Source organism: Rhopalosiphum padi, chromosome 1 (genome assembly GCF_020882245.1).
Source record: "Rhopalosiphum padi isolate XX-2018 chromosome 1, ASM2088224v1, whole genome shotgun sequence".
Lineage (NCBI taxonomy): Eukaryota > Metazoa > Arthropoda > Insecta > Hemiptera > Aphididae > Rhopalosiphum > Rhopalosiphum padi.
This window is the reverse complement of record NC_083597.1, coordinates 91,522,824-91,538,370: the sequence shown is the minus strand read 5'-3', so window position 1 is coordinate 91,538,370 and position 15,547 is coordinate 91,522,824. Positions and strand designations below refer to the sequence as shown.

The following is a 15,547-nucleotide window of genomic DNA, read 5'->3' as shown; positions in this document are numbered from 1 at the left end:
CTTTTGTTATCTTTTGTAGTAATGCAAGAAAAAAAATCTTATAATATCGAGTTTTAAAGGTCATTGATGGTTGCAGAATTTTGCAAAACTTTGAAATTCACTAGAAAAATCAAAAATACATAGAAGCTCCACTTAGAATCTAAGATATATATTACTATAATGTCAATCATAAAATTAAGAAGATTACAAAACTATAAAATAATAAAATATCTAGTTAACAATAACTTCAAACTATGTTAGAAAATATTTTTAAAAAATTAACATTTTTTGAGATGATGAATATTAAATTTTTAAAACAATTACTCTTATATAGTGGTTCTAAACTTCTCCAATACTACGTCACATTCGGGAATTTTCTATAATCTCACGACCCCAACTATAAATTGAAAAATATAGTATCACCTTTTTTGTATACTTCACGAATAAACTATAAAATATAAATACTCGCAATCTACCGGTAACCGGTCGTTATTAATATTTTCATTATTTCCCTGCATTGTAAATTAAAAATAATTAAATAAATACAAATTGTACTTCGTGGTGACAGCTTGCACTTCCTCAAAAATGTATACATGCTCCTTAAGTTAGGAAGCACTGCTCTAATAGGTAATATATTAAGAGAATACTCGCGTTTAATACTTTTTAGATTTTGTAAATAGTTTGTGACAAAAAAAATAAAATTAGAACTTTAAAAATTTAACAGAAAATTAATAAAGACGTATGAACACAAACCTTTGGTCCATAGACACTAGGCTGAGATCTAGCTTATGTTTACTCTTGAACATGACTTCCTTGTGCGGTATTTCAAGTAAAGACGGTGGGCCGAACGGCGTGCATAGTGCAAACAGGCCTAATGGTGGTGGTTCGTCTGACTTGCGGTTTTGGCCATGAATTACTTTGATCCGTCCGCGAACGTCCAGTCTCTATAAAAAAAAAAAAAAAACCAGTTATAGGTATTTATTATTATCATATTATTGCACAAATGAAGAAGACTCGAAAATAAAATGCGGCTGTATAATTACAGTAATTGTGACAAAAGTATTATATTATATAATATTATGTTATGCATTATTATTATTGTCGCTGTTGTAATTTTATTTTACCAAAAAACCGGAAGTGTTGTCCAACAGACACCGGAAACGGATGGTGAAACTACGCTGCAACAGACGGCCGTTATCCGGGTGCAAAGCCTCGTGCAATGTGATGGATGGAGACGGCGACCCCGGTTCTGTGGGTATGGCTGAATTCCACATGAGTTGTCTCTGCAACTCTTCTCGGTCTTCAGAATGCACTAACTCGTAGACTGACTGGTGAACGATGTCAGACTGTGAAATCAAGCCAAATGATAACGTTATGATAAGAACATACTTAATATACGAGTATTACAACAACATGAATATTTCGAGAGAGAATATCGACGTTTATATTATCACTTTTAAATCGAATAATATAAATGTCCTATTATACACAACATGAAGTCATTTTAGATATAACCATTAAACAAAAGTAAAAAATTCCTTAAATTTTATACTGTTGTCGTTTTTTTCAGTAAAAATTTAAATAAAAATATTTTTAATTATTGTTAATGTACCTTGCTTATTGATAATTATAGTAGAGAGCGTTTCGGAGTTATTTAACCATATTGTGGTTGAAATATCAGACTTGCCACGACATTGAATTTATAATAAAATATATTATGAAGACTATATTTTTTTTTATGAAGAGCTTATGAGTTTACTATTATTTGTTTTTATTTCAAAAATCGTCATTATAATTAAAATTAATTTTGCGTATTTTATTTTTATTTATCTAATTGTGCCATTTATAGTGCACATCAAAATTTCAAAACCTTCTTTTAAAATCGTATATACGGTGGTAGGTTGGTAGAATAGATTTTAATACGGTCGTCATGCATATTCATATCTATTAATTCGTAAAATGTTGACTGCTCACTTAAGTTATAAAGTAAAAATGATATTTTTATATTTATGTATCTATAACAAAAAAAGAAAGTATTACAATTGGAATTGTGAGTAATAATAATTAGCGGGTTAATATTAAAATGTGCACGCGGTTGCAGGAAACACGGTTCACTGACCACACCATGTTCTCTAGTTTCCCTTTGGTTACTCCCACCTCTTACCCACTAGTATTGAGCAAAAATTAGATATAAATCAGTAAATACTAAATAATTTTCAAAATTAGCATTTTTAATAAATTAATGGCAATTAAAAATACGAAAAGTATTGACAAGCGTTAAAATCGTATTTACTGTTTATAATTTTAAGTTACTTTCAATTCGTTTATTTGTAACTTGTAGAAAAGTGGATCAACAGTGTTCGAAAATGCGATAAAATGTCTGTATTTTCTTTAACTAGCTAATAACACGAACATTGATATTAAAACACGTTTCATTTTATTCGTGATAGCTTTAAAATAAATATTCTTAGTACATATATAATAATTAAGTACTAGGGTTGGTATAAATACTATATGTGAATAAAACTACAACTTATTTCATTTTTGTTTAAAAAGTTTCTATATTTTTTTTAAAGTAATTATATTATATAATAATAGCTCAAATTAATGTATACCTACTAATATTCTAATTCCACCATAAAAATATTAGTTATACCTTATACACAATACTGTATTTGCTTGACTAGAATAAAAAGAATGAATATTGAATATTAAGGTAATCCGAGTATATCGTGTAGGATGTTGGTGTACCTAATTCACCAAAATTTTATTCTATGAGAGAGTTATTTAAAAAAGATTAATGTTTTAATTATTAATTATTAATTATTTCAATAAGGTCGTAAAAGCTGGCACCATACACCTTTTAGATAAAGGTAAGCGATCTTGTTATATAAAATTAAGCCCTAAAATAAGTTCTTTAAAACTAATATTTTCTAAAAATTATAATGTCAAAAAAATAAATCCAAAATATGATATTTTAATTTATCGCATATATTCAATGTTGTATTGTTATTATAGTCTTATTCATATTGTCTTATCAATGAAGTCTATTAGTTACGCTGTTGGGCGTTTAGGACACAAGGTAATGGACTATCGTCTATCATAGTATAACACGCATTATATCTTAAATGACTTATATAATTAATTTAATTAAACCTTTGAAAAGGACAAAGGTCGACATTTTCATGTATTAATAATCATCATTCATCAACAGCAATCTGTTTGACTTTAATCACTGTGTGATAAATATTTCTAATATAAATAAAATAATATCCCACTATATTGAATTATATTACACAACAACGAACTATTTTAAATATTCTATAACCGGACAACGCTATTATCTTTAATCCGGCGATTGACGGCGACTATTAGGAAATTTGGACTGTTGTTTAAAATTATAAGCACTTTATAAATTATTATTTTTATATAATTTTGTGAAGTTAAAAATATTTATTATATTATTATTTTCTGTTAAATTTCTGTAAATATCAGCAAACATAAAACCATTGTCCATAATATACATATTTTGTAGGTTTGTTAATTTTTCTGATATAATCCATTCACATTAGAGTAAAATCAATTTGAAGACAATATAAATTATCAATTACACATTGTGTATATTTATAATTTGTTTCTAAAACGATGTTTATTATTATAAATTATAATAATTATTAAGTAATAATATTATTTTCTAACTTTTATATCGATCCAATAGTAAATCGCCACTTTATAAAACCTCTAAAGGTTTCTATTGCTATTTTATTTTATTGTTGACTATTTTTAGTATTATCTAAAAAGCGTCGTAATTTTAAAGTACCAATTGACATAAATACCTACATTTAGCTTATAATATACTTTATTACATGCATCTGAGAGTTTCTCATTTAAAAAAAGTTATACTTTAATAATATTGCTTTGTACCTTTACAAATGTTGTCTACATATGTGCTTATGTGGTGCTATAAATGTTCAATTAATTTGACAGTTAAAAATTAGTACCATAATAAAACATAATTAAAAAAAAACAATAACAATGAAAGTGTCTTTTATACACATAGGTATATTGATATATATCGTATGATATATGCGTATATAAGTGTATATAATATTTTTTTTTTGTTAGAATACATCTGCATGACCCATTATATTGTACCCACGTGTATACAGACGCAGCTGTTGAAATGTTGCTATAATAATATTATGTAGGTACCTACTTTTATTACACATGTTTATACCAACATTTTTAATAAATCTATTGATTATCGGCTTTTAATACATTTTCATGATAATGGTTTAAATGATGAATTGATTAAAATCAAACGTGTATTAAGCTGTTAAACGTAACAAAGTAATATAAATAAATGAAAAATATGTTTTTTTTTTAAATTAAACAGAAACATAATATCTATTATACATGTATGTATATATGTAAATAAATAGTCCTATTTTAAGTTACCTGATGGAAGCCAAGGTAATTTTCTATTGTATGCGTCGCAAAGAAAACTTCTCCGTCACAGGTGAGCATCACTAAAAAGCCATTTAATGCCTGTATGAAAAAAAAATTAGATTTTATATTAAAATTATTATTGTTCTATCATCGTTAAAGTTTGAATTTAATTATTTACTTGTAGGAACATATCTCCGTCCAAGTACAAATGATGTGGCTCCGGACACGTCCTGGAACGTTGGTACTGGGAGCTGGTAACATTAGCTTGTTCTTCTTTGGACTTGTGCATAGTAACTGTAAAAAAAAAAAAAAAATAAAACATTAAAATGCTATTAATAACACCATGAGTAGCAGAAATTATGTCAGTCATCCGTATAACAACTACCTATTATATTAATAAGTACACCCTCGTATGATGATTCAATTTGAAACTGATATTTATCTATACTCCAACGCTTACATATGCACGCGTGACGCGTGGTATCATTAGCTATAGAATATGTCGTTGCTATAACATTTAATTCAAAATTTAAATAAGTCCTGAAGCAGCATAAATACGACATTTTTATTTTGTTCAGTATATATAGGTTCATACACATAAAGATTAGACTACGTGCAGGTTAAGCTGGTTTGATCTTCAATGTAACACCATATAACTTCATATCGTAACTTTATATCACGAATTACACAAAATGTTAATTGAAACCATTATAAAATGTTATTTGGCGAATTGCCCAATACATATTTATCGAGATTTATTTTGTATAAATAATACGGACGTATAGAATACAAATTTAAAACCGGTATTGACAACATAAACATTTTAATCAGATTTTTCTATGATTTCCTTGCTGTTTAATCCTAATAAAATCGAAACGAGTGTAAATCTACTCTTTATTGTCATGCATTTTAAGTTAACTGCTATAGTAATACTAGTCGATAATTTGCATACCAATGTCAAAATTATCCAGATTACTCGAGGCATGACGTTACAAAATAGTCAGCAATGAATATTAGACCATTTATGTATTTTGTTCATTCGTTATTGTTTTTTTTTTATGTACGTACTCTGATTTAAATCAATCAAGTTACTAACATTATACTCAATAATTAAAAATCTTAAAAGTCTTGCTTAGTAGTATGGTTCACACTTACTATCATTTTTACGAGTGTGTATATATTTATATTATATTTCTCATCTACATAATTAAATTGTACCTACTATCATAGGTACATAATAATAAAGTATATTGGAATTTCTTGTCGTACAAATATATTTTAAATAGTTATATTTTCTATTTTGACTATTTATTATCCATGTTATATTATCGATTGAAAAATATTAGCATGTGTTAGATTTTTTAAACTGTAACTTATGTAAAACTGAAAAGATCTTTTAAAGATCTGTGTGACTGGGTTGGAAATATAGTAACTATTTTTAGTGGTTTTTTTTATATATAATATGAGGTTTCGAAAGCCATTAAATAAAATATTATTGAATTTGAATGAAATAATAAAACTATTTTTGTATGTATACATTTTAGTATGTTAAGTATCTTTATTCGAGGCATTCGAAATGTTTTATTTTATTTTTTTAAAACTGTAAAATCATTAAAATTAGGCGTGGGAATAATATGTAAATTTTTTTTGGTTTTTATAAAAAATAAGTGATCTATTGCATTTTTTTCTCTCCACTGGAGCGCCATGTTCGTTAAAAAAGAACCCTGAAAAAGCAAATCGCGCGGTGTGTGCTTTGCGCAATAAATCCATATAGTAAATAAATAATGAAAAGACAAATAAATAAATAATGATAAAAATTATCGGCCGCCCGCTGGTGATGGCTTATTTACATCCCAAACAAATCGTAACCCATCGGCGCCCCACCTTAAAACGACAACTAACGAGCCTAGTTTATTACCTCTAACTCTTCGGTCTGTATGCGTACCCTTTTCATCCTGCTCTCCATCTACCTCTCACTCACTCTCTTCTACACATTTGTTCGTCCTTTTTATCCCGACAGTCTTTCAGTGGTTTTGCTTTAATTAACCGGACGAAAATTATTTATTATTGTGTACACAGCGGTCTTTGCCTGGATGGTATGAATGTTTTATTATTTATGAATTATCAGTTGTACGTATATATTATATGTACATATATATACACATAAAAAAATAAATAAGAAAAAAACCATAATTCCGTATGTAATAAAAACCGGATTCATAAACTTTGCCCATGACGTACGATTTTATTAAGCTTACCATAGTAACTACCTATATACTCCTATGTTTACAAAAATTATATATGCGTTTGAGTTTCTGAGGGAAACTTTAGCGTGTGCAAGTTGGAAAGGGTGGAGAAAGGACGTTGGCGATGAAATTATTTTTCTCACCGCGCGACCGGCAATCCGTTTGTAAAGTGACATAAATAGATCACATGTCAGATTTTTAAAATAAAAAATAAAACAAATAAAACTATTAAGAGAGACTAATCCGCCGCTACAATCACCAGGCGACGCACGCGCGACGACATGCTCGGCTTTCACATGTTTCATCCTATGCCGCATTTTCGCAGGCATATACACACTATATATTACGCATATACATTGTATCATTGGCTGCACATGTGGGTGTTGGAGAATTGATGTTGGTAGGTAGTAGTGAAGAGGGGTTATCGCTAGGGGAGGGTGCCAGCGTCGAAAAACCGTTCGTGGCACGCGATCCCACCGCGGCTGTTTATGTAATTCAGTTACCATGGGCACCTGGCGTCAAAACAAATCATCCCCTATCCACCGCAACCACCCCTTCGGTCACAAATAAACGATTTGTGTCTCCCTTGTTCCACTCTCTCTCTCTCACCGCTACCGATCACTTCTCCGGATCGTTGCCGCCACCAGGTAGTACATACCTGCCTGCCTACCTTTATATATAATACGTGCATATATTATACATAATACTCGTATATATATATATATATATATTTATACGTATTACGTATACACATATATCGGTACGCGTGCTCGAAAAATAATATTTCGGCGAAATATCACGTAAACTGGATTTCGTCCCCCCTGCAGCCATTGCCGCCGCCGGATATGAAGTCCCAGATACATCAAGGGTGAAGACGTATTATGTTGTAAAAAATTATCGTGGTCATTTTGAACATGACGTTATCCAGCTGCGATCACGGCGTGTTTATTGTAATAAAAATAATATCATATATCTTTTTATGACTTTCGAGATGTTTTATTCCCTCCGCGGTGTATTACCCCGCAACACCACACGCGTCCTATTCTTTCTACAATATCGACGTGTGGGAACTGCATTGTGAATTATGTAGTATATAATGATATTTAGTATATGTTTATATATATTATATATATACTTATGTATTATATTATATGTGTAAATAATATATTTAGCCCACACAAACACATTATTTAAATGCCAAATGAGAGTAAAATTGTAACTACGTCTGTGGAATTTGCACCGATCACCACGCACCATTTTTTCATATTATTATTATTGTTGGTATTAGATGTTTTAAAAGTTACATTTATGTTTTGAAGAAAAAAATTGACAGACATTGAATCTATCATCAATTCTATCTGTTCAAACATACTAGTTAATTATGATTATTAATTCAATGATTTAGAACATCGTTTTAATTTTATTTTATTTAATCGTTTTTATTTTATTATATAATATGTCATATGTGTGTATATTAAATAAAATAAAAGAGATAACTTACATGGATACCGTTTAGAATTTGAACTAAAAAGTAAATCTGCCTAATTCAATGCACGAGCAAGTTAGTACGATTTAACTAGTATAGACTTTTTAGACGTTGAATTTAGTTTTATTTTATTACAATCAGGAATATTTTTAAATTTATCGAGAAACGTAAAGATTTACAACTTAAAGAAATATATTTTATTGAATGTGCCTACACAAGTAGATGAATTATTGATTTAAAAAAAATTCAACTTAAAACATTTCTCAAAATAATATAATATACATATATATACGTATAAAATATATAATAGGCTTAATAAAAAATAACTATTAATTGCATGATAAATAAAATTAAGTAATTTAAAATACAAATCTGATATTTACGTAGTTTAAAGTTAAACATTTAAATACCCAATAGATTCTAAATTATATATTACCTTTGTTTTAACTTTACTTAGGTAATTTTATAAAATTATTTGTTATTCTAAATTACCGACCAACTCAAACATTCAGTATATTAGTATAGAATATATTTAGGATAATGGTTCTATTAATTAATGAAAACATTAATAAACACACGGTGTCCATTGTCCATGAATGCACTAAACACATCCATTTGTTTTCTATAATTTATGTATTTTTTCATTTAAATTAATAAATATTGTATTATAAGTGAATAAAAATAAGTTGGTAAATAATTTGATTAATTAATATTATTAATAATTCAACCAACATTTTTTTTAATTTGCTAAGTTAATACAAACGTATACCCATATTGTTAAAATAAATATAAAAGTATATAGATAATATAAATATATTTTTTAAGAGTATTAACTCTCATAATCCATAAAGCTCATATGCAAATTAAGCATTATAAGCAAATTTATAATTTATATATTTATAAATTATTTAAAAATGGTAAAATATTGATTTAATTGTGCTTAGAGAAATAAAAATAATGATCACAATACAATAATACACTAACTATTTCGTAAGACTAATATAATATATGAAATATATCAATTTCTTGTACCTGGTTTGTAAAAATATTAAAAAACAAATGATTGGCATAACTTTTTTTGTAATTTTATTTTTTTTTTATTTAAAAAAAAACGGTTTTTACATAGTATTTTTCTTAAAATTATGTAATTTTATTATTCTATTGAAAATGAATAGAATTTTTACTTTTAGCGTAAAAACTACCGAAATATAAAATTAGGCAGACCATATTTGGGTACTTATTACAAAACGAAACTGAAAATTTTTTTTGTCTTTAAAATTTAAAGTTCAGCGTAGAATATGTAATGTTAACACAATAATTATGCAAACTCATAAGGAGCATGTAAATTATTGTCAGTTATATCTAAAATATTACTATTGTATTATAATTAAAAAATGAAATATAGAAACGATATTATTATTGAATTATGAGTTGTTTATTTAAATAAAACGAATTGACAAGAAACAAATTAAAGTAATAATTTAATTTTTGTTGAAAAAATAATAAGTTTCTATATAATATGTAGTATCGTACGGATATTATAAATAAACATAAAAATATTACTCGAGAACATCACTAGATAAACATGTACAAATACCGAACGAAATCAATGACTTACGAGACCACATAGAGTTTTAGACAACCATAAAATACAATGTAAAGTAGCTGTTGTGGTAGAATATAACCGTATGTATATTTGATCAGTTGCTAGTGTTTCATTCTCGTTACAGCAGAATGCAAGACGTGATACATTACGTGATAATAGTAAGTATAGACGTGTGTGTAATTTATAGTCTCGTACGAATTACGGGTATTTTAGTAAACTGTAGTTACAGTAGTTACTCTGCAGTACTACATCGAACTGTTAGAATAATTGATATTATTGACTATTTGTTTTATATAAAATACATTCATCACAATGTTAAAAAACATCGGTATCGCGAATACGTCCGATTTAGGAATGGAAACCAAAACATTCCCATGTTTTTATACGGTTTCTTTTAAGTTATTTTTTTGTCATGTATAACATGACCGCAAAATAATTTGGTTAGTTCGAAACACAGCTAATACTATAACTTCTACATGTTCATATATATACATTAATACGTACGAAAACCTTTAAGTTATATTGTTGACAACTAATTTGCGAAATCAATACAGAAAATTGATACTTCAAAATATTCGAATTATAATTAAATCTTTGTAGTTTCTACCTTCAGTTATATTATAATAAGATGTTTATATGTATCTGTAGCATAATATAGTGTATACGAGTAAGTAACTCAAATGCATATACACGCAGTCTACATTATTGGACTCATAATATTATGATGCCATAATACCATGTACAGTAAGTTGCAGTCGCAGTTATTGTTATAGTACGTATAGTGTTCGACTTATATAATAGATCCTTTAACGAAAAAAAAAACAATTACAATTTAAAGTAATTAATTTCCAACCAGCTAGGGAAAGAAGGCGTATACCATGAGGGGGGGGCGATGACATCATCGCGGGGAAGGTAAAAGGGGGGTGTGGGAGGGGGTGCCTGCCACCAAAACATCTGGTCGTTTGATTTATATCTGTCATTAGGACATTATACCTATACGGCTTAGGTGTAATTACCAGCGGCCCGCTATCATGTCCCAAACGGTCACACGTCAGCTGCTGCTGCTGCTGTTGCTACAGCAGCAGGGCCAGTCTATATCGCTGTCGTCTCTCTCTTTCCTTTTTTTCTGCTGTCCGTTCAACTGTATAATAATAATTAATACGTATATATACAGTATATATACGCCTAAGGTATTATTATTATTTTACGAGTATACATAATATACGCGCGTATAATATGTATATACAATAAAACACAGGCCGCACACCGACCGGTTTCCTGTGGGCATAACTCACAGTAGCGTTTCTGCACCTAGTCGACGACGCTGTAATGTAAATGAATCTCGACCATTCGGACCAGGTACTAGTTTGTTTTGGCGTACCCGAGGGGGTCTCTTTCGCATGGTATAACGTAAAAAACCTTTCAAAAATACATAATTGTAGTTATTATATTATTATTCATTGTTTTTAATCTCGTACATGTTACGCGATAGTCATAAAACATTTTGTCCCAGGTGAATAAAAACCATAAACTAACTTGTTCTATCATAATTTTTTTATAATAGCACTCAAAGTTTATACAAAGTTGGTACGAAATTATTATTATCATTATTTTTTTTTTTATGAATATTCTTATATTTTAATTAGCATTATTCCCCAGAATAAACCACCCTTTCGATAGTCACGGTTCAAAAACTTTTACAAGGGCACCCTCGCACATGCCTTAAAAATTACACACCGTATTATAATAATTGACAGGGTCAGCTTGCGAGAATAATTACCAGCCACTGTCAGTACCGACCATATACCTAATTTACCTATATAATATATGTACCTATGCCGAAAATATTTTGTTAAAATTATACGTATTTAGAATAGGTTTTGATTTGTACATACTACATATTAAATGGAAAAAATTAAAGTTAACATAATAATAGGTACTCAGTATTGTATAATTTTATAAAGCCAAAATATTTCTATTACAGTTTTTTAATACATAAGTACGTATACAAAAAAAATTATGTTATAAGATTTAAAATTCAATAAGTATTATTACTTATAAGAATTGAAAACTGGCATTTTATAAAAAAAAAATGTAAATTGTTTTTCATTTGATGAAAAATAAACCCAGATGTTAAATCCGGGCCGGTAAGCTATAATGCAATATTATTTTGTTATTATCCTAAAAATGTGTTTTATGCAACGCTGTGTTGACATGTGATGTGTAAATATAGATATTTAATACATATTCAAAGTTTTACTATTGTACTGAAGGGCATACAGTAGTTCAGTAGCCAGTATAAGTATTGTAGTAATATGTAATTGCCCATATATAGTATATGATATACATAAACTTTTGCATGAAGTGACATCACAAGAGTATGGTATTTTTAAATTTTCTGTAATCACGTTCTGGTAAAATTGTTTGTAAATTATTGTAAATAATTATCAATATGTAAATAGTTATATATTGTTATATAACATAAGAAAACATTGTATAAAAATATCCACAGACTCCATGTAAATAGTATTTAATATAGCAGGACTTCTGTAAGTCACAGTCCATAGGATAAATATTAAATGTATAGTGGTATGAGTAAATCGTAAAGAAAACGTAACATAATTATAAATATTCTATATTACTTTTTTATAATTGGAGCAATTATTGCACAAAATCTATATAAGTGATTATTAAAAAATTTTCTCAATGATTGTATCGGAATGATTTTTAATATAACCAGGTATAAATGTATAATTATGTATGACAGTTCATTATCCAATAGATTTTGCAGAATGTGTTTACTTTGATAAGTAATAAGTATAACATAGGTTATATAATAGTTTATTAAACATTCAAATATTAATCTAATATCATATATCTATATAGAATAGTATAAATGCATTTAATTATAATAAACGTTGTTATAATAATTATAATACTGTCCTTCGGAAGACCTGTCTGGTTGTGACCTCTCTCTGAAGGCTGAATATATACCTACCGATGCGCAGACGCATCGTGTTATATGCATTAAAATATCTTTTTAGTGTTAATTTCTCAAAAATTTAGTACTTAAATATTTTGACGATGATATCTATTCAAAATGCCACGGATTTATATAAAATATACATACGTATAAATATATGTATATTAGAAATTATTGTTTTTGATTTTTGGTATATATTATATAATATATTACATGTATGGGCACTGACAAATTGTACTTCCCACGCGTGTCCAACGTTGTACTAAATTTTGTGAAATTACAAAAAGTTTTACATGCGTATACGGTATATTATATATCTTTATTTAACAAATAATAACAATAATAATTAATAATACAAACTAGTTTAGTCGGTTTTAATATCGATATATGCACATGCATAATATTTTAATAATGTGTATTTGTGTGTGTGTATATCGTATACAATTGAAACGGCTGCCGGCGTAGCCGTCTGTCGACTCCTGGAATATTGTTTTATTGTGGGACACGATACATTATTGGCTACGCAGTCGGAACAAAATTATGTTAGCCACCGTTCGCCTACTCAACCTGTTGTAATGCTCCGTTTTTCATTAATAATTAGCGATATATGCTTGGCTGAAGGACCCCTTGTGGCGGCATATTCATTGATACACATTTAAGAATAATAATAAATGTACCTCTGTATATATGGCTAGCATTATAATATTATATACGATGTACCATATACATTTTTTTCTTGGGTATCGTATCATTATTATTTCATGTACCCCACTTGTTTTAAACTTGAAGATTGCTGCACTATTCGCTCGACAGAATTCATTAAGATCGTGTATACAGTATTTACGAAACCGGACATTTTAAATCGAATATCTCATACACAGGAACGGTATGTTTATGTTTTAAAAAAATATTGTACGAGCGCATTTAATTCGCCCGACGTATTTTTCAAGACACATTGTGTTGTGTTATGTTGGTTTACTGCGATTAAAACTCATATTTTTAATATCCAACCGAGTGCGTATATCGACTGTATCGTTTATACTTTATGGCTTTTTGTTAATTGTAACTTTCTTCATTATATTACCCCCGTGGCGTTAATAATAATAATAACCGTCGTATAAACAAAAGGGAACCGACTGAATTACGGCGTATTAGGTTATAATATTTTACCACAAATTATATCGTAATTGACACAACCGCATGTTCAATCTGTTCAAATGTTTTCCATTGTATTTATAGCCTTATATTCTTATAGGTATGTATAAAAACGTTTACAAAGTAAATGGGTACAAAATAATATAACTATAATATTTAAATTTAAATTAAAAAGTATATTTTAATAAATAAATGGTATTGAAAATTAAAAATATAAATATAAATAAGTAATAAGTATATCATAAAACTAATTACAAAATTATTATTTTTTTTTACAATTTATGAGTATTTAAATGAGCACTTTTCTAAGATAAATCTTGAATTTAGAGCAAACATATTATAATAATATTTAGGTAAATAGTTTAAGAAAGTAAACCGTTTAACCGTATATGAACCAATTTTATAATACTTATTGAAGTCAGTTTTATTCAAAATTGAAAATATGTTGCATTGTTTTCAGTTAAAATTATTCAAAAAACTGGATAGGAGGTGAATTTTTTATAATTTATAATTATTAATGTCATGATAGTAACAATATTTTTTTTTTTTAATTAACGGCATCGTTATTTTGCGTATATTTCAGAACATTTTAAATAATAATATATTTAAATAAATATTAAACGTTTTTATAGATATTACAATTTAAGTTTACTCGTTCAATATTATTATTAGCATCCAATAACATTGCTCTCCTTTATACCCCATGTAAACATCATAGCTCCAGCTATTGCTCTAGAAAATTAAATTTACATTTCGAATACATTTTTTTTAATCTCAGGCTTAATATAATTAATGTATACGTATTAAAATTTGTAAAATTTGAACTTAATTGAATGTTGTGTTTTATGGAAGATCATTCGGTAGATAACAAATATAGTTAGGTTATTATAATTAGTGTGTACATAATCTATGTAAGTAACTGTATATGCGAGACAGTTTTTGGCACAGTTTTGTATCAGTTACGAAATCGATTTAACTCGCGATGTTATGTCGTGACCATTGAAAACACAGCTAGAGATACACATGACACACTCATTATATACATAGGCACGTATATATTATATATATATATATATACATACAAGAGTCACTTAGTGTGGCCTACCCCAATATTTACCATCAAAGGATTACAAAACGAAACCTTGTAAATCCGATTGACAGAAGCCAAATGCATGTAGGCCGGCGGCGGCCAGTGTAGTATCTATGTTCTATAAATAGTACGTTCATAATAACACAGAGTTATTTAAAATGATTCATCCTATTTCAAATGTTTATATTATTTTAGTTTTTAGGTTTAAAGTGACATATTATGGTACATTAAAATATTAAATAAAAAAATAATATTTCAAATTTATATAATGGTACCAATAAATTTAATGTTCTACGTGGTTTCCCTTGGTCACACAAACAAGGTTACAACATCTAGTCGGAACTCGACACAGAACTTGCATGCATCGCGTATTCGTTGTAATAGACTCCGCTATTTATTAGTTCCTCTGTCGTTGATGACAATAGTAGTACGTACACAGCATCATTTTTAACATATTTCCAAAAGAAGTATAGTCGCATGACCTAAGGTTAGGCGATCCAGAATGCCAGGTGCAAAGCATCGGATAATTCACTTTGAATAATCCTGTTATACA

At 28.2% G+C, this 15,547-nt stretch overlaps 1 protein-coding gene across 8 annotated transcripts in view; it reads right to left on the bottom strand.

Annotated features, from left to right (window-relative positions):
- Positions 1 to 15,547, bottom strand: part of LOC132929843 (aryl hydrocarbon receptor) — a 53,833-nt gene that overhangs the window by 5,741 nt on the left and 32,545 nt on the right. For all 8 annotated transcript variants that reach the window (XM_060995456.1, XM_060995448.1, XM_060995471.1 and 5 more), the window contains exons 4-7: positions 4,607 to 4,722; positions 4,438 to 4,527; positions 1,104 to 1,325; positions 733 to 923 (exon numbers count right to left, since the gene is read on the bottom strand). In XM_060995456.1, the coding sequence (XP_060851439.1) occupies positions 733 to 923; positions 1,104 to 1,325; positions 4,438 to 4,527; positions 4,607 to 4,722 (619 nt within the window). The remainder of the gene's footprint in view (positions 1 to 732; positions 924 to 1,103; positions 1,326 to 4,437; positions 4,528 to 4,606; positions 4,723 to 15,547) is intronic.